Raw genomic sequence first — 26,399 nt, 5'->3', positions numbered from 1 at the left:
TAAGATGTTCAGCTTTTCAGCTGTCTTTTGTTTTTTTTTTTTTTGTTTTTTTTTTTTTTTTTTTTTTTTTTTTTTTTTTTGAGACAAGGTTTCTCTGTGTAGCCCTGGCTGTCCTGGAACGATGTTCAGCTGTCTTAATGCAATGGCTAGCGTGTCAGAGTTTCTTGCCTGCTACCTGTTTAACTTATATATTTGATTCTACCAAAAAAGTCCGCTAGTTTCATGAGCTCTAAAAGCTTTGTTAAAATTCATTGCTTGGATAGAGAGCACCTGCTGTGTGCCAGGCAGTGTTCTTTAGATGCTAGCATCACAACCCTGGAACAAAAAGTCCAAGTCTTGTGCCTTCATAGAATGCTAGTCTGCTGGAGCAAGCAGAAAAGAGATGAGCCAACCTAGAAATCAGTTGTTGGAAAGTGTTACAAAGGAACAACCGAGCAAGATCTAGACAGAAAGCCAAATATCATAGGGTGGTGATACTTCCTCTTGTGTAAGACTGCGATAGGATCTTTGTAATAAAATGATCATTAAGCAGAAAGACAAATAAGAGAAGGCAATCAAGTCTTGCTTCTTGGAACAATCTCCTAGGTATCCTTAAGTGTAATGATTTGAGCAGGTTTGAAGAGGTTTTTATGCCAATGTAGTTGGCTCACAGCATGTTAGGAGTATGGCAGGAAATACTGGTGTGACTGAGGTCTGGGGTTACTATGAGGAGTTGTTCACTAAGATAGTATTCTCCTGGGTATTCTAGGGTGAGGAATGTTGTGGTCTGGTGTATGTTGCCCCTCTTGCTGCTATCTTGATATATGGGAGAAAACAAGGATAGAAGCTGAAACAGAAGTTGTTGGTGCAATCCAAAGAAGATGTCCGTCTGGATTAGAGAGTGTAGCAGTGGAGTAATGTTGAAGGTGGAGTAATGTGGTCAGTTCTGCATCTATTTTGATACTAGCTAGTGAGACATGCTAATAGATGTGGAAAGTGAAAGAGAAGGGGCATATTTGACCTTCCTGGATTGGGGACTGAGAAACCAAAGATGGGGGAAGCTGGAGGGTGGAAGTGGTTAGAGGACATAAGAATCTGTTTTCAGTTTGTTCACTTTGAGGCACCTTAGATCCATCTCCTTCCCTGTTCCCTGCTTCTCTCCCCTCTCTCTTATATGTCTTCCCCTTTGTTTGCCCCCTTTTCTCTGGACATCTAACCTGACTTTGCACATGTTTGGTAAGTGCTCTATCACTGAGCTAAGTTAGTACTCAATCTATCATTTTTTGAAAAAAAAAGTTGCCAAGAAGTATATACAGTTTATTGCCCATCATCTGATAAATGGTCACCCAAAATGTATGCAGTGGGTTAGGTACTATTTAGCAATAAAAAAAGAAATACTAAGAAAAAAAGCTGTTGGGATGACCCATACCTTTAGTTCCAGAACTTAGGAGGTAGAGTCAGATGGATCTCGGAGTTCCAGGCCACTCTGGACTGCATAGCAAAATGGAAGCTAGCTAGCCAGGACTACATAGTCAGACTCTTGAATACAGGTTACAGAATGTAGTGATCAGTTTGTTGTGTGTTCCTCAGGGGAAGTAAATGTAGAAAGAGAAGGTTGATGTTCAAAGTTAAGCTAGGTACAAGAGTTAATGAAGTAGAGCTAAGACATTGGTTAATGAGAACATTATGCCTCTGTCCTAAAAACTGAGTGCTTTAATGGTTGCATAGTTCTGTGACTGTTTTGGAACTCCTCAGGACTGTGCCTGTCTTGTCTGTTTTTTGTCATTGTTGTTTGTTCTTAAAACCTCTCCCATACCTGCCTCCTCTTAGAAGACCTCTGAATTGAGTGGTTTTAATGTTCCCAAAAATTAATAATTTTTTTATCTTGTTTAAGTTGGTGTTTTATATCTCAGTTGTCTTTATCCTGTCAAAGTCAGAAAAGCATGCTGGTGCACACACACTCTTATCATGAAGCAGCATAGAGCACCTGCCTTTTATGTTGAAGAAATCATCATTGCCTTGAGCTTGATCAGACCCAGGCTTAAGTCTGAGGCCTAACACATCAGCATTACGCTTACTTCATTAACACAAAGAAATGAAGATCTCTGCTTGTAAAATCACTCTAGTGGGAGACATCTTCTGACTAGTTCTCCTCCCTACTCTACTCCTAACCCTGGCACTCCAGGACCTCATGCTTGTAGGAAGGCCTTCTAAGGTTGAGCTACATCCATAGTTCAATACTTGTTTCTAGAACTGGACATACTGAGTTCCTAAACAAAGACAGCCCTTTCCCTTACAGGGATGGAATTATTTTGCTAGTAACTCAACATTTGACTTGAACAAGTAGGTAAAAATGGAACAAAAGCCCCTGAGATGTTCCATTAATAGCCATCTTTTCTGAGTGACTCTTACTTCACTGCATTCTTATTTGAAGAATTCCAAGCATTCCCTCCCAGTATTCTATCAGTAGTCTACCAGTCCATTCAGAGGTCTGTTCTCACTGAGGAAAATTGCCTTTCAACTTGCCAGTTTTCAGTGTTAAGCTGTGTTTTGTATCAGTGTTTCAAGTTTTTAGAAAGACAAAGTATTTGTAATGAACATCAATAGACTAAAAACACATGGCAGAAAAAGAAACATCATTTTATATATAGATATACTTTGATACCATGTAACCTCAACTTTGGAGCTGTAGGGTTTAGATTGGACTCCTAACAGTGTGTAATTACTTAGAAAGTGAGCCTTCAGGCACTGTTGGACTGTTCATTGAATACACTTATTTAGTTTAATTTGTGACTTGTCTATGTATAATGCACAAAATGATGTTTATATATGCAGAAGTCTGTTTATACAAAAGTATATTTCCCAAACTGGTGAAGGAATTGGAAACAATTTTAATCACTACAGTGACTTTGTGATGTTCTTACAATGCATAAGCTTTAAAGTTTGGGTTTTTTTAGACTGGGTTTCTGTAGCTCAAAGTGACCTGGGATTCCCTATGTGTCCACGCTGCCATTCAACTCATTATAGTCCTCTTGCTTAAGCCTCCCAAAAATGGATTACAGGTGTGAGCCACCTCCTCTGGATTAGAGTTTGTTTTGTATTGCAAGAGCAGCTAGTAGAAACCTTGTTTCTCTGTGAGGTTCATCCAGACTGTAGGTGCTTTACCTTGTTGCTTCCCTACTTTTACATGTGATGTACATAGAAAATGTATGCCGTGGTGAATGACAACAAGGAAACAGTGTTTTCCACCCAAAAGGCTGGGACTCGAATGAACTCACAGAGACTGGCAGCAAGTCTATGATCTGCAAAAGTTCAAGCCAGACAAACTCCTTGCTCAGAGAAAGGAAAATGGTAGGCAGAAAGTCCCACCCTCAACCAAGAAACTGTAACTAGTAGGGACTGGAGTGGCACTGAGCATGCTGGCCACACTCCAGGACAGCCCCCCCACCCCCCTCCCCCACCAGGAGTTGGTTAACACTAAGCAGACTCCATAGTTTTTTTTCTCTATTCTTATTTCCTTCCTTCCTTCCTTCCTTCCTTCCTTCCTTCCTTCCTTCCTTCCTTCCTTCCTTCCTTCCTTCCCTTCTAAGAAAAAGAAGTTGGTTGGTTGTATGGATGTGATCTGGAAGGAGTTGGAGGTGGAAAAAGAATACAGTCTAAATATATTGTATGAAAAATTTGAAAAACATATTAATGGATAAATAAAGTAATTTGGTCACATTAGTTTTGGACTTGGTGAGTGTGTTTATGTGTGGTGTTTGTATGTATGCACATAAGTGCACATGTGCACTTGTGCCACAGAGCATGTGTGGAGGTCAGAGGGTACTCCTGGAGTTCCTTCTCTTCCCACATGGAGTTCAGGGACTGAAGTCAGTTTGCCTGGTTGGTGACCTGTTTACCTGTGGAGCTATTGATTGACCCTGCATTGTTAATACTAATCAGCCAATGTGCAGCAGGGTCTGAGGCGTAGATGGTAGAAGTGTTCAGTGCTCAATTCCTGATGTTTGTGAATACTTTGTGTCTGCAGAGGAAATATCTGTGTAGGGGAAAAAGAGAATATGGCAACATGACCAGTTACTCTCAAATCTTTTAGGGAAAAATATTCATTGTTCTGTCCTTGAAAGTTAAACCCACATATGCCCACACATCTAGGATAACTGTGTGCTGTTCCTTTGCAGCTATACAGCTGTGCATGGAGGCTCTGTTATAGCATGCTCGTTCTCTTCAAGAAGTGGATGGAGGCTCCTGCCACATAAAACTCCTCATGAGAAAGCCACATGACGTAGTAGCATAATTAATCTGAGAATGACATACTTTTCCAAATAACTGAAGTGCTAAGATACATTTTAATTATTCTATCTTAAACCATACTTTAAAAAAATAACTTAAAAACTTTATATTGATATGTATTGGTGTTTTGCCTACATGTAAGTGCCTACATGGTGTGTGCCTGGTGCTTGTTGAGGCCAGAGGGAGGCATAGGATACCTTGGAACTAGAATTATGGGCAGTTGTGACTGTCATGTGGATGTTGGGAATTGAACTATGGAAGAGCAGGCAGTATTCTTAACTACTGAGCCATTTATCTAGCCCATACTTTTACCTTCAAAACTGAATACACTGCACTTGTCTCTAAGGATTACTAAGGACACAGTTATGTGACTGTTCATTACTGTTATGTCCTGAAGTCACATGGAGGTCTAGACTATTAACTTCAGGAATTTTGTTTTCATTTCATCTTAACTTTTACTGCCTGTTTCAGTTCTTTTGATATTACAAATGTTTAATTTTTTGACAACTTTCATGTATTATTTCTAATCTTCTATAGCTTGAAAAGCATGGTGTGTGCTGTTTTGGTTTTTTCAAGCGTTAATAGAGATGTTGTTAAGGGAAAGGCTCGTGGGGAAGAAACTTCATTATGGAGCTGTGCTCACGGTCCCTTCACATGACCGAGGGTTAGGATTGGGGTTTGACAAGTTCTCAGAGACATAACTATAAACACGATTTTTCTGTCATTTAGAACTTTTCTTAGAATGTCAAATAAAATTAGGTAATTTAAAGTGAAAAGGAACCTGACTTTCTTCTTTTCTCCCCCCCCCCCCCAGAGCTCCAGAGATTATATTGGGGTTGCCGTTTTGTGAAGCCATAGACATGTGGTCACTGGGATGTGTGATCGCAGAGTTATTCCTTGGATGGCCACTCTACCCAGGAGCCTTGGAGTATGACCAGGTAACAGAACTGTCACAGTGATTGAATTGCTAGAAAGGAAGAGTAATCTCTAGTCTTAGAGCATTACATGATTCTCTATACACAAAATGTGAAAATCTGGGGCTGGAGAGATGGCTCAGTGGGTAAGAGCACCCGACTGCTCTTCCGAAGGTCCGGAGTTCAAATCCCAGCAACCACATGGTGCCTCATAACCATCCGTAACAAGATCTGACACCCTCTTCTCCAGTGTCTGAAGACAGCTACAGTGTAATTACATATAATAAATAAATCTTTAAAAAAAAAATGTGAAAATCTCCATGAAGTGTCAAAGCTTAAGAAATTTAAATTCACTTAACTCTTGACTTCAAAGCTCTTTTCTAACACTCTAGTGGTAAAGCATGGCCAAGGCAACTTGGAGGAGGAGGAGTTTATCTTGAGCTTAGAGTTCCAGAAAGAGTCCATGATGGCAGGACAGAAATCAGCAGGCAGCAAGTGCTGGAGCTGGAGCTGGAGCTGGAGCTGGGGTCTCACATCTCAACCCACAAACGGGAAGCAGAGATCTATGCAGAACAGCAAGAGGCTTCTGAAGCTCCAAGTCCACCCCTATTGATATACTTCCTCCAGCAAGGGCACATACCTTCTTATTCTCCCCAAACATTCCCCTACTGAAGACCAAGTATTCCAATACCAGAAACTCTTAGGGGGGGCATCTTATTCAGACTACCATAGATACATTTTTATAAACTAAGTTACAATTTACAGACTTCAAACAAATTTTGTGAAGTGTAGTCATCCTATATATATAATAATATTTGGGTAATGTTTGTTTGTTTGAGGCAGGTTGTCAGTGTGTAGCTCTGTCTTACTTCAGCCTTAGGGCATGTGTCACCTTGCCCAGGCCTGTTTATCTTTTTTTTTTCTTTTTTTTTTTGAGACAGGGTCTCTCTATATAACCCTGACTGCCCTGGAATTCACTACACAGACCAGGTGGGATTAATTCACAGAGATCTGCCTGCTTCTGCCCTCTCCCAAGTGCTGGGATTAAAGGCATACACTGCTGTGCCTGGCCTTAGTTCTGGTTTTTATTGCTGATTTTTCTTTATTAAAATGGATGTGAGGGGCTGAAATGATGGCTCAGTGGTTGAGACATGTTCTGCTCTTTTAGAGTACTGAATTTTGTTCCTGGCTCCTACATGAGATAGTTCACAGCTGTCTGTAATTCCAGCTCCAGAGGAGCCACCACCTACTTCTGCCCTCCACTGGCACCTATACACACATGCATAGTACACAGTCACATAAATACACATAATTCAAAATAAAACAAAAAAGCATCTGAGAAGTCACTAATTTGGGTGACTTAGATATTTCTGAAGGGATTTGGTATTATCATTAATACGAGATAACATCATTGACATTAATGTTATCATTTACAGTGTCATTCTACCAGTGAACCTTCTCTTTTTGGTCAGGTTTCTAAATTGTCTGTTTCGCCTCTTTATGTTCTGAAGCCCTCTAAAAGTTTATGTAACAGTTTCTGTACATCTTCTCTTCAGGTATGTTTTCAGTCAACTTTGGACTTTGATGCAGCTGTTAGACTGTTGCTAGTTCTGAAGGGCATGACCATCTAACCAGAGTCCCACAGTTCCAAGCTGCTGAAGCTCCAAAGCCCAGCCAGCTGCTAGGAACTTAGCCTAGCTGTGGGCAAGTTTGTGACACGTGTACTCCTGTGGAGCAGGGCACCATCTAGTGGCAATTTCAAGTTGACTGGCTGGTGCACTCTGGATTTGGACATTGTCTGGGGCAGCTCATGTTAGTCGTATCAGAAGATTTACTCTGCTCCCTCCTTTATGTGAAGGAGAGAGAATGAAATTCCCCATACCCAAATGAACAGAATTGTTAGGTCACAATGGTAATTTTAAAGACCCAAACTTGTTTTTTCTAAATACTGTAATTTTTTTTTTTTTTAAGACAAAGCTGTAAGGAAGAACCAAACCAAATTTGGAACAGGTGTTACCTGGTTTAGATGAATAATATTTTTAGATATACATATCTGTATATGTGTATATGTGTGTTCTTCTGAAGGACCAGGAGAAAGTCATTATCACAAGGCACCAATTAGAGTTTTCATTCAGTTTTTGAAGTTATTTTTAAAAATATACATATACAAATAAATCCTGTGCATCCTTACTTTGTTCTTAATCTTAGGAAGATTTCACCCTTTTGAGATAGGATTTCACACACTAGCACACAATGGCCTGGATTCACTAGGTGGCTCATGCTGTCCTCGAACTTCAATTCTCTTAAAAACAACAACAACAACAACAAAACTTTAATACTCTTACCTCAGCCTCCTGAGTGCTGGGACTGCCTAGCAAAAGTGAACTACATTTACAAATGCTAGTGTTTAATTTTCAGAGATTCTATTGATCTTTTTAGAGTGTGATCACCTAACTTAGGATGTAGTAGGTCTCTAGTAAGTGTACTTCTCCCCCTTTCCAGGAACCAGTTGCCTCTGTACACTTAGGTACTCCAAATAAGGTACCAAGGTCCTGTTTCTTTGAAACAGGGTCTCTCTGAGGTAGCTTAGAATGGCTTTGAACTCTCTTTGAAACTGAGAATAACCTTGAACTCCTGATTCTATCTCAAAAGTGCTAAGTAGTTGTGTGCCATCATGTCTAACTAAAAACTTTGTCATCTCCCTCACCCCAATGCCCAAGATTGAATTAAGTGTTCTACTATTGAATTATATGTAGCCTTGGCCTTGATGTATTGTCTTCAAAATACATTATTACCATTTTCAACCTTAAATTAATACTTACTGAGTTCCTGGCCAAGAGACTACTATTATAACACTTTACATTTCTTTCGTAACATTTCTGGCCTACTTACCATGTCTGTTTTCAGGTGAGTATAGATTGTAGAGAAGTGGCTGGAGAGATGGCTCAGCGGGCTTGCAGCTCTTGTGCATGTGAGGGCTAGAATTTGGATCCCCAGGTTCCTTGAAGTTGGGTAGGCATATTGGGTAGGCATATTGGGTAGGCAGAAGACAAGGGCAAGAGTTGTATCTGCAAACTGAATTGAGAATCCTTGCCTCAGTGAATAAGTGAAGAGCAACTTTATCTTTAGTTCATTACACATCTGGAAACATACATGAATGTGACTGTCCTCATACCATACAGGCTCCCACACACATTTAAACAAGCATGCATTCAACACACCACACACAAAACATCTTAAAACATCAAACAAAAAACTAACACAGGCAATCTGTTTTCAGAAGCCATTAATAGTATCACTTCTACATGCTTAATGGGTAATGATACTCCCAAAGCAACCTTGAGAATGGATTTAAAAGTTAAAGGGTATAAGCAAACGTGCTCTGTAGTGTTGCCCCTTTTTGTAATGGCTACCTTCTGGGCTCCAGTCTCAAGCTAATGGTGTCAGTCTAGCCCCTGGGGAGGAGGGCTTTCCTCAGTTTGCAGTAGTTTCTCTAGTGCCCCAGCAAGCCCTGCTGTCCTGTCCTAAGATTTGGGTTCCAGGGAAGGAGCCATCCATTCTACTGTATCATTTTGTCCTGAAATGGTAACATTCTATCTTTCAGGATTTTTATTGTGTAATTCCCACTCTACTCTAGAGGCATCTGAGGCTATTTCAGCCTTCCAAGTGCTGAGTGTAAACGATTGTGACTAGAAAATAGTCCTTATTTTCTGTTTTGCTTTTATTTATAAAGGCTTTAATAACAGAAGTCTTTTGTTTTTCTCTGTATAGTCCTGGCTATCCTGGAGCTCACTCTGTAGACCAGGCTAGACTTGAACTCAAAAAGATTTACCTGCCACTGCCTCCCAAGTGCTAGGATCACAGGGGTGTACCACCGTGCCTGGCAGAATGAACACAATTCAAGTAACAGGCCAGAAGCCACTGATATGAAAGTAAAATGAAGCCAGGTGTGGTGGCTTATAGTTCCAGTGCTCCAGGGGGCTAAGGCGGGATGACCTTTGCACTTGAGGCCAGTGTGAACTACCTAGCAACACTCACCTACAGCTGTACACAAAAAGAAAGTAAGGAAAGGCCTGCTTAAAAGCAGCAAAGAGGCACGTTTTTTTATGTTTATTTTTGAGGCTAGAAGATACTGGGATCTGGAGTTAATAGAGAAAGAGCTAGAAGGTGAAGGAACAGAGGGACTGCTTAGGAAAGCAGAGTCTAAGATGAAACTGGAAAGGAGGAAGGTGGAGGGCTCCTTTGGGTCCTAAGATACATTTCCCCCTTTAAAGCTCATGCCCTTTTTTTATACTGACTAGTCATGGAGTGTGAGAACCACTAACTAATGATGTGTACCAGGCGATGTCATGGATGTTGGAAACTGCACAGTGGAGTAAGAAGATGGAAAGGAAAAGTCTAGTATAGCAGATGGTGAAAAGCATGATGGGGATCTAGCTGGGAGAATGGGGGTTGGTGGGAAAGGCAGAGTTAACTCTTGCTTACTGGCTTGGAAGGCATAATGAATACAGTGATATTAGAGCCCAGAATGAAGGAAGAGTGCCATGTGACATCTAGGACAGGTATGAAGTTGAGAGGTCCTGCACCTAGGGGTTTCGATGTGTCCCTTGGGAGGATGCATCTGTAACCTTGTCATTTTGTCACATAGGTCGCCAAGGCACTGTGAGTACTTCCGCCAAGTAACTCGCTATCAATTCAAATCCCTCTCTTTCCCTACTACTAAGTTATAGTATTGTTTCCCCTTACCCCCAAAGGTCGTGTGATCTCTTGTTAGTTCTTCCTTAGTGAATCTCTGTTCTTCCAGGCTTTGAACATGTTGGTTTCCTCTCTTGATTTATATAGAACCTTAATATTTTATGTTACATTAATAATTTACATAGAGTATGCATCAAGTGTTTCTCAGTCAATACTAACTACATTTATTTTAGACTTAAAACACTGCAGATTCCTTCCTTATATGAATTTATTGAGGGCATAGATGGTATCATATTTGCTGATAAAATGTTCAATTAATGCCTGTCATACAAAAGAATAAATTTGTTTTTAAATTATTTTTCAGATCCGATACATTTCTCAGACTCAAGGTTTACCAGGAGAACAATTGTTGAATGTGGGTACAAAATCCACAAGATTTTTTTGCAGAGAAACAGATATGTCTCATTCTGGTTGGAGGTTAAAGGTAATTCACTAAAAATATATTTATTAAACAGTTTTCTAAGATGCCTCTTATGGATAATGCCTTTTATACCTTAAAAAGTGTTTATGGGCTGGAGAGACAGATGGCTCAGCAGTTAAGAGCACTGGCTGCTCTTCTAGAGGTCCTGAGTTCAGTTCCCAGCAACCACATGGTGGCTCACAACCATCTGTAATAGGATCCGATGCCCTCTCCTGGTGTGCATGATGACAGTGTGCTCATATACATTAAATTAAAAAAAAAACTTTTAAAAAAGAAATAATGTTTTAGATTATTTAACTTTTATGTGTGTTTTGCTTACATGTATATATGTGCACCACATGTGTGCTTGTTACCCTCAGAGGCCAAAAGAGGGTGTCAGATATTCTGGAACTGAAGTTAGAGATGCTTGTTAGCTACCATGCAGATTTTGGGAAACAGAACTTTATCCTCTGTAACAGCAAGCGTTCTGGGCCACTGCAGCTCCTCTGCTTGCTTTCTTGTACCTCCTACGACTGCATGCCCAATGAGCTGGGCCCTCCCACATCAGTCATTAGACTTACAGACTTATAGACTTGCTTATAGACCATCTCATAGAGATAGTTTCTCAGCTGAAGTTCCCTCTTGTAAGATGATTCTAGCATGCATGAAGCTGACAAACTAACCAGCACAACAGGGATTCACTGTGTAGCCCAGGCTGACCTCTTGATTTGACCCTCCTATCTCAGCCTCCTGTGTGCTGGACTTCTATGAGTGCACACTATTTCTGGCTTCATATTTATTCATTTATTTGTATTATAAAATACATTTTTACTTGTTACTCTTTTGAAACTACTATACCTGGTATTAGGCTAAATGTGTCAGTCATAAAGGACTAGAATAGGGATATGGTGAGTAATAATATGTTATTTTCTCTTTGTATGTAATAAGACACTGGAAGAGCATGAGGCAGAGACAGGAATGAAGTCTAAAGAGGCCAGAAAGTACATATTCAACAGTCTGGACGATATAGTGCATGTGAGTATTGAAGTCACATGTATACCTTGTGTACAGAAGATGATCCCGGAGTGCCAAGGCCGACAACACCCTGGTCATTCCTAAGTCTTACTTTTTAAGAGTTTCAAACAGAATTAACTCAAGTTTTTCAAACTTTCACAGGCTAAATTATATTTGTTACCTGTGCTGTCGTTTTATAAAGAAGTTTTTTTCTTTTTTTTTCTTTCATTCTTTTTTTGGTCTTCAAGAGGAAAACTAACAGGAAGACTTCTTTTCTTGCCTTGTAGGAGTAGTTATGTGTTTAGTAGACATTTGGGCTGGTGAGAAGGCTCCATGGGAAAGGAACATTCATTGGCTGTGTAAACCTGGCGACCTTAGTGCTGTTCCTGGAACACATGTAAAGTGGAAGGAAAGAGGTCCACGTGCTCGCATGCACACACACTCTCACACCCACTCACAGGCAACACACTCAACACAAGATGCTCAGAGACAGATCCATGTGCATAGCGATAAGTACATACACACAGTCATACAGAGACACACACACACACACATACTTAACACAGTTACACACACATACTTCAGAAGATTTGTGAATTTCAGTTCTTTTTGTTTCAAATGACTGTAGTTCACTGTTTTTTGTTTGTTTGTTTGTTTTTGGGTTTTTTTAAGATGTGAAATTTTAACAGGCCCTTCTTTGTATGGCTTATTTTATTTGATGGCTTCAAACTTTGCTATTATAGGTGAACACAGTGATGGACTTGGAAGGAAGTGATCTCTTGGCTGAGAAAGCTGATAGAAGAGAATTTGTTAGTCTGTTGAAGAAAATGTTGCTGATTGACGCAGATTTAAGAATTACTCCAATTGAGACTCTGAACCACCCATTCGTTAATATGAAGCATCTACTAGATTTTCCTCACAGCAACCAGTATGTCACTTTATACTCCTTTATAGTGTTTTTAAAATAACGGTAGGTGTAATGAAATCAGCGTCTTCACTATCTATTAACCAACCAAGTCTAAAGGACTGAGCTAACTTGGCTGCGGATGCATAGACTAGTAAGTGGCGGAGTAGATCAGAGAATTAGAGCACAGACAGGAAGGCCAGCCCACCTCTTCACTCCCAAGGGTCACACTGCAAACAGAGCGAGCGAGCAAGGAGTTCCTCTGTAACAAGGTGTTCCTGCTGGAACAGTGAGTGGTGAAAAGAATGTGGAGGCTCACCCTTAGTTCCCAGCTCCGTCCCCCCCGAAGGTTCTGTCTTCTTTGAGACCTGTAGCTCTATTGTCTGATTTTCTGATATATCTTCTGATTTCTTTCCCCCTTCTTTTGTTCCCTGGAATTCTAGAAGGAAAGGATTTGATGGGTTAGCAAGGAAGCAGGTGCGCTCAGCTCACATCCTGCAGGCCTTGTCAGCTACCTTAAGCAAAACTTGTGATGTTTTGTCTCCCAGACCTGGTCTTTCTGGGTTGGCAGATGTAATAGAATCATGTGACACCAGAGCAGAAAAGTCTGTGGACCAGCCAGAGGGGAGTGAAAGGGGAGTGGAGCAGGGGAGGGATAAGAGTGCAGTGTGTGTGTGAATGCCACAGCAGAGCCCACCACTTTAGCACCGAGAGGCACTCCCTCACAACCTAAAGCAACCTATTTACTATTTTAAAAATAGTAAAGAATATTATGTGAATGAATCAATATTCATTATTGTGAAATGTCCTTATATTAGTATTTTTTTAATAAAACCCAGGTGTATCTCTCTTAAACACTGCAGATTTTCTATGAACTTCCATAAATAATCAGTTTGAAGGTAACGTCATAATGACATTCTTGGTACCATTAATTTAGTGACTTGTGTATTGAAATTTAGGAGAAATTATATATGGTAGAGATTGTTAAATTATTGTGTGCTAATCAAAAAGTGTGTAACACTGCTTTGGTCTCTTAAATTTTTACCACCATAATATATATTTGCTTTGATTTTTTTTTTTTTTTTTTTTGAGACAGGGTTTCTCTCTATAGCCCTGGCTGTCCTGGAACTAACTTTGTAGACCAGGTTGGCCTCAAACTCAGAAATCCGCCTGCCTCTGCCACCCGAGTGCTGGGATTAAAGGCGTGCACCACCACGCCCGGCTGCTTTGATATTTTTCTTGTAGAAATTACCATTAGAAAAAGCATACAAAATAAAGTACAAATTGGAGAATTTATTCTTTTCCATACAATTTTAACCTGTTAGTATACATTAATCTTAAACATTTTAAATAATGTTACAATATTTTCTGATTTTTTTTCAGTGTTAAGTCCTGTTTTCATATCATGGATATTTGTAAGTCTCCGAGTTCATGTGAAACAAATAACCACAGTAAAATGTCACTATTACGACCAGTCGCATCCAGTGGCACTGCCGCTCTAGCGGCAAACTTTACTAAAGTCGGGACACTAAGAAGTCAGGTGAGAGTTGCAGTTAATACTGTATGAAAGGTGTTATCATTGGTCACTCTGCTTTGAGGTGTGAGCATCATCTGAACAGCAGCTGTAGCAAGGGCACTGTGGCTGCTGTGCCCTACAACCAAGCAAAATGTTCCTTCTCATACATTTTCTCAAATCCCCTGCTCTGCGGTTAGGCCACAACGCTTATCAAAAATAGAGTACTGTAAACCCAATTTAAGTTGATTAATCTGCTTTTTGTTTTGTTTTCTGGGTTAATTTTTACTGCAGAATTGTGATATATATATTTTAAGAGTATGTATGGGGCTGGAGAGATGTCTCAGTGGCTAAGAGCACTGGCTGCTCTTCCAGAGGACCCAGGTTCAAGTCCCAGTACCAACACACCAGCTCACACCTGTCTGTATCTCCAGTTCCAGAGGATCTGATCCCTCTCACAGCCATACACCTAGGGAAAACACAATGCCCATGAAACAACAAAAGTATGCGTGGATCCGGTGTATTTGTAGCTATTGGCCCTGCATAATGTGAAGTGCATTGACTGTTTCAGGCGTTAACCACATCTGCTCACTCTGTTGTGCACCATGGCATACCTCTGCAGGCGGGGACTGCACAGTTCGGTTGTGGTGATGCTTTTCATCAGACCCTGATTATCTGTCCCCCAGCTATCCAAGGTATGTTCTCATTTAGGATATAATGTAGACATTTCTTCATTATAGTTCTCACTCTGCAGCTCAGGCTGAGACTGATACTCACTCTCCATCTGCCTCTGCATTCGGAGTGCTGGGATTAAAGTCACACCCCATCACACCCTGCTGTCTTTCCCACCTCAAAGCAACAGGGTGATTGTGGATAAGGCCCCAAGTGCCTGTGTTGAGCTTCGCCACAGTGCTGTTCAGTTTTCATGAAAATACTTGATGTGGTTGAGTCGGGTGACCTGGAAATGCACTTGCGATTTTGCTTTTCAGAATTCCACTTGAGGCGTCACCTTCTTTAGCATTTATAAAGGAAGGTAGACTGCATAGGTGAGATCATGGACATTCCTAGCTCTGATTTGTTGATTCAGATGGTTGTTTAAATTTTTATTTTGCGTTAATATTGAATAATTTTTTAATGTTTTATTTTAACATCTCCCACACAAAGCACCAAGAATTATATTGATGACTAATAGCAGATGAATGTGAGACAGTGTTCGCTGGCTATCCTTTCATGTAGCTTTCCTTTCAGGACAGTCATAGAGAGTCGTGACTCCTTAAGGGTAGATAAATGCTGAGAAATGATAGGTTTATTATGAAATCAGAGTGTACTCACTAAGGTGTATATTAACCTCTAATCCTGCATCCCTTGGATTGAACTCAGGGCTCTGTGCATAAATGCTAGGCAAATTCTCTATCATAGAACCACATCCACAGCTCCAGTAATACAGTCTTAAGAGAAAACTGTCACAAGTGTTGTCACATGACATACCACTATATGATAACACATATTTACATATACATATTTATACACAACACATTTTAAAAAGTAACAACTTTCTGGTAATAAAAATGCTTACAGCCAGACATGGTAGCGCACGTCTTTAATCCCAGCAGGCAGGCGGATTTCTGAGTTCGAGGCCAGCCTGGTCTAGAAAGTGAGTTCCAGGATAGCCAGGGCAATACAGAGAAACCCTGTCTCGAAAAACCAAAAAAAAAAAAATTAAAATTAAAAAAAAAATTGAAAAATGCTTACATCACAAGTTGCTAGCATGCTTAGAAATACTGTTGTGTTTGTTTTCTTTTTTGTTTGTTGTTTTCGAGATGAGGTTTCTCTCTGTACCTGGCTGTCCGGGAACTCGCTCTGTAGACCACCTGCCCCTCCTCTTGAGTGCTGGACTGTAGGTTTGCACCACCACCGTGCTGCACATTTGCTTGTTTTTAACTCTACATGTATCATGGAAGTGAGCTGTATATGTTATGATTTCTTGCTTAAGTATTCTTATAGTCTATGTTGGCGAGTAGATTCTTTGGTTCTGACAGACTCTTGCTCCTGTGTCAAGGCAGTGACAGGGCTTCCCACCTGCACTGCAGTGTATTTTATGTAGATCTGGAACAGCAGTGCTTTTCAGAGCCTATCTTCTATATATAGCATGAAGTCAGAGACGGGAGACACATTTCAGTATGACAGGACTTTTTCTTTTTTAATTTGGCTTACAATTGTTAAAGAATAACTTTGTGCATTTGTTAGTAAATATCTTAATGGCTTAAATGTAGTGTCTGCCCTAGACATGGTCTTAGCATCTCAAGAAACTCTTAAGTACTGGTTGTTTTGTTTGTTTGATTTGCTTTTGAATTTGGAGACACTGTGTGGCTCTGCATAGCCCAGGACAGCCTTAAACTTGAAGTCTCACTGCCTCCACCACACAGGGCTGGGATTTCATACCCAACTCTTCAAATATTAAAGCAATTCTAATCAATTATTTTTCTTAACTGCACTATAAAAGTTTTGATCTTAACCAACTATTGAATTTGATCAAAAAGGTGAAGGGAAGAGAATAGAGAAGATATAGAGAAATGCTTGGCACACTCTTTAGAAAGGCTGGAGAATTTTGACATCAGTATTTGAGACAAAATATCACAAGATAGGAAATACCTTTACTAATAGATTACTTTGTTAATTATCCTTATGTTGCAATGGACGTAATATGAATCAAAATTTAAACCATTAATACATTTAAAGTAATTTTTAAAGTTATGCAAGATAAATTTTTTCTCCTATTGGATGACTGTTGTGTTTCCTAGGTATTCCTGCAGCACATGGTAAACCCACCAGTTATTCCATAAGGGTAGACAATACAGTTCCGCTTGTAACTCAGGCCCCAGCTGTGCAGCCTCTGCAGATCCGACCTGGAGTCCTTTCACAGGTTGGTCACAATTTACTCTTTTACATTTGTGCTCTCCTCCTTTAACATAAATACAAGTCACATGTCAGCCGGTTCTTCTGGAAGTATTGGAAGGATTTGATTGCAGGCCGTGGCCTTTAGCTTTTGTAGTCAGGAGCAACTGTTTTGAATTCGGGGTGTATTATTTGTAACTTTGTTTGGGCTATTTTTTTTTTTTTATGCAGCAGACATGGTCTGGTAGAACCCAGCAGATGCTAATACCTGCCTGGCCGCAGGTAACACCCATGGCTCCTACTGCCGCAACACTAACTTCTGAAGGCATGGCTGGTTCACAGAGGCTTGGAGACTGGGGGTAAGTCCAAAACAGAGGAACTTCTCTATGAATAATATGCAAAACAGATCCCAGTAAAAAGGAGATTCAATTTTTTAAACTTGCTCTGTAGGAAAATGATTCCACACAGCAATCATTACAACTCGGTGATGCCACCGCCTCTTCTAACCAACCAGATGACACTATCGGCCCCTCAGCCCATCAGTGTGGGCATTGCACATGTTGTCTGGCCTCAGCCTGCCACTACCAAGAAAAATAAGCTGTGCCAGAACAGGTTGGTATTCACTTTCATCTGCATTTTGAAATTAGATTTTAAAATAAAATTTGCATGTACACCAAAGGGTCACTCAGTTGTGTTCAAAAATGGCCCTTTTTGTAGCTCTGACACAAACACTAAGCTGGCTCCCTTCTCAATTTCTCAGAGGTATTTTGGTAAAACTAATGGAATGGGAGCCAGGAAGAGAGGAAATAAATGCTTTCTGTTGGTAAGACTGACTTTATTGACCTTTTGACTTAGGATTTATTATCTGCCTTTAATATAGCAACTGTAGATATTCAGATATTGATATACAGCAAAAGTATGTCAATGCGAACTACAGCAGTGTTTCAGAGAGAACATTTTATAATCCAAAGAACTCTTGATATACCAGTGTGTTAAATCCATGGACCAAGTAAAAGTTTGCATTGTTTGGTTTGACAGAATATTTTCAAGAAATATGATTTCTCTATTGTGACTATAGAGATTACAAATTATTTCTTTCGTTGCAGGAGTAATTCATTGCAAAACACCAATATCCCACATTCAGCATTTATTTCTCCAAAGATAATCAGTGGGAAAGAGGTTGAGGAAGTAAGTTGTGTAGAAACACAGGACAATCATACCTCAGAAGGAGAGGCCAGAACTTGCCGTGAAGCGTCTGTCAGACAGGATTCTTCAGTTTCAGACAAACAGCGGCAAACCATCATCATCGCCGACTCCCCAAGTCCTGCCGTGAGTGTGATCACCATTAGCAGTGACAGCGATGATGAAGAGACCTCACCCAGACCTTCACTCCGAGAGTGAGTGCCAGATGCACAGTCCTCAGAGACAATGGCAGCATCTTCCCGAGCGCAGAACACCAGCTTCTGTGGTGGACCCTTCCCAGTGTCCCTGCATTACATAGAATTGTAGCCTTTTTTAAAATCTGAATTTATAAACTGTATATTTGGGCTGGGAGTAGCTGATTCTGAACTGTTAACTGCCTGTATGCACTGTAGTAGTTGGCTGGTTTGAGAATGTCCTCTCACTTTGACGTATTTCTTTCCCCTCCCTCATAACTAGGTGTAAAGGTAGTCTCGATTGTGAAGCTTGCCAAAGCACTTTGAATATTGATCGGATGTGTTCACTCAGCAGTCCTGATAGCACTCTGAGCACCAGCTCCTCAGGGCAGTCCAGCCCATCCCCTTGCAAGAGACCGAACAGGTAAAGGACTTTAATAGACACTTGTCATAAATGTCAAGTCTGATAAAAGCTGGATGTCTTCTGTCGTGTGTAAAGTAGTGTCCGCCATTCACTGCGATGATTGCTCTTTTGCACACAGGTTTTGAACAGCATCAGTTTGGTAAGCTTGTGGTTTTAGTAATAATTTTTTCCATTAAAAATGAGCTCCGATCTGTGGTGGCTTTAAAAAGGAGGCAGGTGATCTCTGTGACATCAAAGTCTTCCAGGGCTACATAGTAAGACCCTATCTCAAACCAACCAACCAACCAACCAACCAACCAACCAACCAACCAACCAACCAACCAACCAAACCCTTTTTTTTTTAAGTTGAAGCCCTAATACATGTTTTCATGATGAAGTACCCAGTGGCCCCCACCTAGGGAGTAGTACTCTGACTTTTATCTCTACCATTGGTAACTGAATTGTCTGCATCTTTTGGGTTTGGTATTGCTTTGTGGGAACATGTAGTGTCTAAAATAGTGTTTCCTAACCATCATAATGTGCTAACATATTGAGAGATAAGTCACAACAATTTTTATGAAGTACATTTGATTTTATATTATAAAAACTGGTGACTATTTGAAAAGGATTTTAGAGTCAGTTTATACCTTTCTTTTAGTCAGGACCTATGGTTAGAGTATTTACTGGCCCAAGCTCTGCAGAGACATAAATATGTTCTACTGCATCTTCCTATATGTCCCTTAGAAGTTGATACATCACAAATTACACATAACAATCATAAGAAAATATACATATAAAATGGCCCTAACCATGAATATATGCATGTAGGTGTAAGAATAAAAAGAAAGTCTTCATATAAAGATAAATGCCTCAAATTATTAAGACTGGAATGAGTGATTAAAACAGACAATAACACGGAAATCCAGGGAGCGAGGTCTCCTGAGGGCTGAAACGATGGGAAGAATAGGGTTAGGATTCTGGGTGGCTGCAGGTTGGTCACTTTTCAGGAGGAGACAGATCCTGCTCCTTCAGCTGTATCTGAAATACAAAAGTCCCTCCCTAGTTCATGTGTTTGTACGGATCATCTAAATATACAGACTGACACTTTGTTTTTGTCTATGTATCTGTGTGTATATATGTACAGACGTTTGTGCATGTGCCTCTGGAGACTCGAGGCACATGGGTGCTTTGATAGGTGTCTTCTTCAGGTCCTCTCCACCATATTTTTGGGTCTCTCACTGATTCGCTAGACTAGTGGCCAACAGAGCTCCAGGGTTCCTCCCATCTCTGCCTCCCTCCCCAGGGTTTGGATTGGATCTGCACTTTGCTGGGCACAGGCTTTAATGTGCACTAGGGTCAGACTCAGGCGCAGGCTTTAATGTATGCTAGGATCCAGACTCAGGTTTTCATATCTGCACAGCAAGCATTTTGACAGTTGAGATATTTTCCTAGCCCCTAGAACAGTACTTATTGTCTTGAAGATTTAATAAAGAAGAACTTTATGAACTATTATGATGGAGCAAATGTGAAGGAAAGAAGAAATAGTTTAAAAGGGTATTTCTGAAGTGGAATTTAGTTTATCAGTCTGAATAGAGTCTGGAAATTCTGTGGGAAAAAATTGTCAAGAACAAAATATACATCTCATTAGTGTGCTGAAAACTACTAATTGACATTAGAATTAATTGTGGAAAATATAAAAATGTTTTCTTACAGTATGTCAGATGATGAACAAGAAAGTGGGTGTGAGACTGTGGATGGCTCTCCAACATCAGACTCCTCGGGGCACGACAGTCCATTTGCAGAGAACAGTTTTGTGGAGGATACTCATCATGAGACAGAGCTGGGGACTTGTGCTGGCACAGAAGCCAAGCCAGCTGTTGGCACTGCTGTGGAGCCACCAGCGGGGATAGAAAGTGGACTGAGTGTCAACGAGCACATGGCAAACACAGGTAAACTTGCTTCTTTGTTTGGCCTTAGAGTCTGAATTTGGAAACACAGGAGACCAGCATTGTCAAAAGTCATCTTTGAACTTCCATCTTGACCTTGTCTTATCTATTACACAAGAAAAAAACAAAACTCTTCAAAAGTTATCAAATGTTTTGAGGCTGTGACTTTCTCTTTAAATTAAAACTGTAGGTTCTTCAATCATTGTTGTGTAACATCTGTGAGCACATATATTTTTTTTTTTTTTACTTTGTATTTTAAAAGATACTGGATATTTTATTTTATTTATTTTTTTATTTTTTTATTATTATTATTTTCTTTATTTACATTTCAAATGCTATCCCGAAAGTTTCCTATACCCTCCCCCCACCTCTGCTCCCCTACCCACCCACTCCCACTACTTGGCCCAGGCCTTGCCTTGTGCTGGGTCATATAAAGTTTGCAAGACCAAGGGGCCTCTNTNCCCANTGATGGCNGATTAGGCCATCTTCTGCTACATATGCAGCTAGAGACACAAACTCAGGGGGTACTGGTTAGTTCATATTGTTGTTCCACCTACAGGGTTGCAGCCCCCTTAAGGTCCTTGGGTACTTTCTCTAGCTCCTCCATTGGCGACCCTGTGTTCCATCCAATAGCTGGCTGTGAGCATCCACTTCGCACATATTTTTATTAAGAAGCAGAAACCATAACTCTGTAATTCTGTATGTGTGTGGTGGTTATTGTTGCCAGATTCTACATGCCAGCCATTGAGAAAAGGCCAGCCCGCCCCCGGAAAGCTGCACCAACCTCCTGCCCCAGGCGCCCGTCAGCAGAAGCCCGCAGCAGCATTCCCACAGCAGCATTTGAACCTGAGCCAGGTGTGTTCCTGTGCCTGCTTGGGAGCGCTTGGGATTTACCCTCAGCAGTTTAGTTTCTTTTACTTTAATATTTTAGTTTTTAATTTTATGTATGTGTGTTATGTGAAGTTTGAGCAGAGATAATGGGGAATATTATGGGATTGTTTTGGAATTTAACAAAATTGTATGTGAATGTTAGCCTTAACGAAAATGCTATATAAATTGTAGGGATTAATAACTGGGGTAATAGTACTAGCTGGTAGTGGCTATGGTAGCAGTTTGTAAGAAATATGCTGATGCTAGTGTGCTTTCTTTCCGTAGTAAATGAGACTGAGACCCAGTGCGAGCTGCCAGTCACAGTCCCTCTCGTCTTTACTTTGATCTTACAAAATGTGCTGTTCAGTCATGTTTTTCTTTGTGATTAGGTTCAGCATTTCGGAACTGGGCATCAAGAATGGAATGGAAACTTTGGGCATCGAAGACAACAAGCATATATTCCTACTAGTGTTACCAGTAATCCATTCACTCTTTCTCATGGAAGTCCCAACCACACAGCAGTACATGCCCATCTGGCTGGAAGTGCGCACCTCGGAGGACAGCCTACTCTGCTTCCATACCCATCATCAGGCACCCTCAGTAGTGCTGCACCCGTGGCCCACCTCCTAGCCTCTCCGTGTACCTCAAGACCTATGTTACAGCATCCAACTTACAATATCTCCCATCCCAGTGGCATAGTTCACCAAGTCCCAGTGGGCATAAACCCCCGCCTGTTACCATCCCCAACCATTCATCAGACTCAGTACAAACCAATCTTCCCTCCACATTCTTACATTGCAGCATCGCCTGCGTATACTGGATTTCCATTGAGTCCAACAAAACTCAGCCAGTATCCATATATGTGAAAACTCGAGAGCAGTCTATTGAGGAAGCTCAATGATACAAACGTTTGATTAAAAATAAAAACATGGTATTTAATAAATATTAGCCATGGCACAAGAAAATTATTTTTGAATCATGTAGACTTGGGTGCAATTTAAACAACTTTGAGCTTTAAAAAAAACTCACTTTTAATGTGTTTTGCACATTTGGTATAACTTGTCTTTGGTCATGTATCTTCTTATGTAGTAACTCTATAGACAGGTGACTTATGGGAGCAAAAGTCCAGTTTTGTTCCTGCTATTTTTTATAAAATTGCCTTCTAACTAGTGCAAGACACGTCCACATTTGGGAAGCCATTCTGTGTCTAGACTTAGAGCAACAGATGCACATGTGTCAGAATTACAGCATATGAGTGAATTGTATCGTCTGTGTCTTAGTGTGTACGTGTTGGGCACTTAACCTAAGCAATTGAGCTATTGTTCTTTACATTTGCATGTGTCTTTTGCATGGGCAAAATGTTGCCTAGACTTGGCTCTTAATGTTGTTGTAATACTCTCAGCTGCATTGTAACCGTTCCCACACATAGTGCCTTAAATATTTGAGGTTGTTGAAGTTATTACCTATCTGTAAATGTTGGACTGCAGCACTTATAATTCAGACCTATTCTTTCCTTTCCTTTCAGTAGAGTAATGTTCCTTTTGGTTTTGTGTGGTATGATTTCAGGTAGAAGCTGCTTTTTCCTTATTAAGAGGGCAGCATGTGTGCTATAGCTGAATTCTGCTGTCTGATTTTTTTTTTTTTCAGAATGATCTAGCTTCAAGAAAAGCAAGCAGTTAGTAGTGCTTAAGAAAACTTGATTCAGTCACTAATGGGTAGTTGGTATCTGTCACAGCTCAGCATTTTATATACTAGTAAGTGAAACTGCAATACAAACTACGTTTGTTTTGGGAGTGTTTGCTGTATAATTGGACTTGATAAAATGTTTAGAGGTGCAGTAGGCATGACTTGAGTAGATAATGAGAGAAAATGCAGGTGCTCATCGACTCATGATGTGCTCCCTTCTTGCTTGGGCAGACCGTGCAGTATTTAACACATAGTAGCAGAATATTTACTGTTGAAGCTTGAAAAGATGTGAGCTCTTTGTGTGCAATTTTTCATTTATGCATGTGAGAAGGTTTTTGGTTATTTTTAAGTATTTTTACATTATAGTACTCGTTTTTGCTTGTTGGTGGTGTTTGCTTATTTAATACATTCCGTCAGGGACAGAAATTACATGCTTTTTTTCTCTTAGGAAGTGTGTATTGGGTTTTCCCCTCCCCCTCTCCCCTTGGTGGTGATGGTGGTGATGTTTAAATGAAGTTGCTTTTACAGCACCAAAGACTTAATCATCCATTTCTTATATAAAAGGTAGCTACTTTTTGCATAGACCTCAAGTATATTGTAGTGTAGAGGTGGAATTTAAGGAAAGGTATTAAACCAAGGCTGTGTTTTAGCTTACAGGCAAGTAATAAATTGTATCATTTATCTTGAATGTATCATAGATAAGCTGCTATATAACGATTGCCACTTCAGATAGCTGTGAAATTAGGTGATTAACTAGTTGTTATTTAGCTTTCTAATTTCTGTCTAAGTCTAATTACACAAGATAGAAGCTGGGGTTTTGATTTTTTTTTAACTTTGCTTTTCTGTTTGGAGTGTCATTGTAACTACTGTATTGTAAATGATGGAAACAGTTGCCTATGTTATTTTGGGGTGTTTTATTGCATCAGTATTTTATCTCTATTAATGTTTGTGCTCATCACTGCATATAAAAACTTGGATGTATCAATGTAACTTAATTTTTTTATTTTCATACTGGCATTATTCACACGTGAGAAAGCTGTATCTTGCAGGCTTGACTTAACTTTTTTTTTCCTTCAAAGTCTGGAATATAATCTTACAGCATTTACTGGAATAAACAGTACAAAACATTTGAGTGTAAAACTCCAAATGTTTTGGATTGACAGCATTTCCTTACTAAGCAGGTTGCATACCACCATACAACTCTTGTACACGCTGACGATAAGCTAATTGTGATACATTTTTCTTTACTCCGTTGACACAAGCAGTGTTTTATTTAATAATCATCCATGACATAAACGTGCCTGAAGTTGATTTTAAAAATTACAGTATTAGATCATAAAGTGAAAACCAGCAGCACATTTTTAGTCACTGAAGATGAAGGACTTGATTCCCCCACAGGTCTCAGTGTTTTTAGTAATCGATTCTATGCATTTTATATAATAGAAATATATATAACACACATTACAAATGGAGTAGACTGAGATTAACTTACAGACGACATGTCCGTGGAGTCACTAAGTAGCTGCTGCCCTCCATGGCTGTCGCATTTGAGCTATAGGGTCTAACAGGTGTCTGCTCGCTTCTTGGAAAAGATTCAGTGCTGCCAACGATGTTTCAGAAACACCAAGTACACGGATTGATTGTGTCACACAGGGAGGAAAGTGGCCCAGTCAGCTGTGCTTACTGCCTAGGCACGCCCTCTCTGTATTAAGTTCATGACTGGAGCAGCCTTGTTAAATTGACTGTAGATGATAACAATCAACATTTTCATACACAGTAATGCTTTCTAAAGGCATGTCACTGGTAAGTGCACTGCTCTTAATTAACTGTAATCATGGGCTTTTAAATATGTTTCAAAATGTAAGACTTCAAAATCCCCCTGAAGTCTAATTTTAGCATATTGGCAGAAGGATCTGGATTTTACTCCCTCTAAAACTATTTTAATAGTTTTGTTTTAATGTTTTCTTAAATAAAACACTGCATGATTTCCAAGTTGCATATTCGCGTGCTAATTTGCAAGTGAATTTTTAATCAGTTATTTTGATATTTAGGTTTTTTTCCTTCGGGGTATTTAATATGTTACTCTATTATCAAACCTTTTCATTTTAATATCTCTCTGCTGATTTTAAACTTGGCTTGTGTTCTGTAAAAGTTAAATCATACACTGCAAGGTGTAGGAAGGTTCATTTAACGATCCCAGTGATAGATCCAATGACTTAGTTTGAACTATGAACTGTTGAACAGTTGACTCTTGTGGCTCCTCTCTTTGGTTTGTTTTTGCTTTGACTTCTATGCTACACTAGTTTGCCATGTAGCAATTGCACTGTGCAATATTACAATAAGGACTGGGGAAACTTTTATGGATGTAATGTCTATTACAGTTTGCGATAGTATTTCTCTCTAGTTCTCAGTGATTTAAATGTGACCAAGCCTTCTGTACTTTGTCACAAAAAGCGGGTTTTCCAGGTGACTATTTTGGTGAGTGTCAAAATAAGAATTTATGGTGTATTACTGTTGATTCACTTTGAATTAAAATATATATATTGCGGCAAACAGCTTGCTGGCTTTTTTTCCACTCCAGTACTTCTTAAGGGTAGTGGTGGGAAAGATTGTCATTACTCAGTCCCCTCAGTGTTGACATTTCATTTGAGGCAGAGCCACCTTGGGTTAGGAATTTTGTTAGGTGAGAAGGACACAGTACAACTTGTTTGTGCCCAGAGTCTGGCTGCCAGCCAGTGTGCGTCTGAGATTGAGCCAGGCCAACCACGAGTCCACTTTCCACCTTTCTTTTCAAACTGTCATCTGGCACAGTGTGCCAGAAACACCTGAAACCACAGCATAACCATGGACCATTCTTGAAAATTTGATTTTTCTCAAATATTTTGAAGGAAGCATTCTGTTTTCTATCCATGGGTGGAGAACAGGGAAATCATGGTTTTTGAAAAGTACAACATGGGACTTTGAAAGAATGTGGTTGCCCCAAGTCGGTTCCAGTTAACTTCTCAAATGGCATCTTATTCTCTGGTCCTTAACTTCAGACACAGATCCGCAGGCACATGTGTGGAAGAGCATTTCTTAGAGCGGAACAGTGGTTAGGGACTTTTGGTGCTTCGAGTCAAATCTAGAGCTAAGCCAAACACACCATTGAATACAGATCTCTTTCTCCATAAGCTTTTAACTGAAGTACAAAATAGACGAGTTGTCTTAGTGTTTGCTTCTTTCAGTGTTTTGTTGGTGAGAGTTTTCCAGATTATACATAATTTATACTCATGGCTCTATAGTATTCTTGTTTGCATAAACCAGTTTTGTTGATGGTGGCTTGAGTAAGTTCGCCCTTTTAGGTATTTGGAGTAGTGTGGCTGTGAATGTTAACTGTCCATCTTGTGGAGAACACATGTAGTATATGCAGCATATATGAGTAGGTATAGAATTAGTAGGTTGTAGGGGACATGCA

General features: G+C 40.0%; 1 protein-coding gene across 6 annotated transcripts in view; it reads left to right on the top strand.

Annotated features, from left to right (window-relative positions):
- The window catches only part of Hipk3 (homeodomain interacting protein kinase 3), a 69,527-nt gene extending 44,029 nt beyond the window's left edge, over positions 1 to 25,498 (top strand). For 2 of the 6 annotated variants that reach the window (XM_029535884.1, XM_029535885.1), the window contains exons 3-17: positions 5,084 to 5,207; positions 10,243 to 10,362; positions 11,287 to 11,373; positions 12,096 to 12,280; positions 13,640 to 13,796; positions 14,341 to 14,464; positions 16,571 to 16,692; positions 16,896 to 17,023; positions 17,115 to 17,276; positions 17,425 to 17,487; positions 17,771 to 18,061; positions 18,324 to 18,464; positions 20,157 to 20,392; positions 21,117 to 21,244; positions 21,649 to 25,498. In XM_029535884.1, the coding sequence (XP_029391744.1) occupies positions 5,084 to 5,207; positions 10,243 to 10,362; positions 11,287 to 11,373; positions 12,096 to 12,280; positions 13,640 to 13,796; positions 14,341 to 14,464; positions 16,571 to 16,692; positions 16,896 to 17,023; positions 17,115 to 17,276; positions 17,425 to 17,487; positions 17,771 to 18,061; positions 18,324 to 18,464; positions 20,157 to 20,392; positions 21,117 to 21,244; positions 21,649 to 22,125 (2,545 nt within the window). In that variant the 3' untranslated portion in view covers positions 22,126 to 25,498. The remainder of the gene's footprint in view (positions 1 to 5,083; positions 5,208 to 10,242; positions 10,363 to 11,286; positions 11,374 to 12,095; positions 12,281 to 13,639; positions 13,797 to 14,340; positions 14,465 to 16,570; positions 16,693 to 16,895; positions 17,024 to 17,114; positions 17,277 to 17,424; positions 17,488 to 17,770; positions 18,062 to 18,323; positions 18,465 to 20,156; positions 20,393 to 21,116; positions 21,245 to 21,648) is intronic. The other 4 variants (XM_021195055.1, XM_021195057.2, XM_021195054.2 and 1 more) reach the window with 3 other exon arrangements.
- The last annotated feature ends 901 nt before the right edge of the window (positions 25,499 to 26,399 follow it).

Source organism: Mus pahari, chromosome 3 (genome assembly GCF_900095145.1).
Source record: "Mus pahari chromosome 3, PAHARI_EIJ_v1.1, whole genome shotgun sequence".
Taxonomy (NCBI): Eukaryota; Metazoa; Chordata; class Mammalia; order Rodentia; family Muridae; genus Mus; species Mus pahari.
Note: the sequence above shows the minus strand (reverse complement) of the source record. Positions and strands in the feature narration are given on the sequence as shown.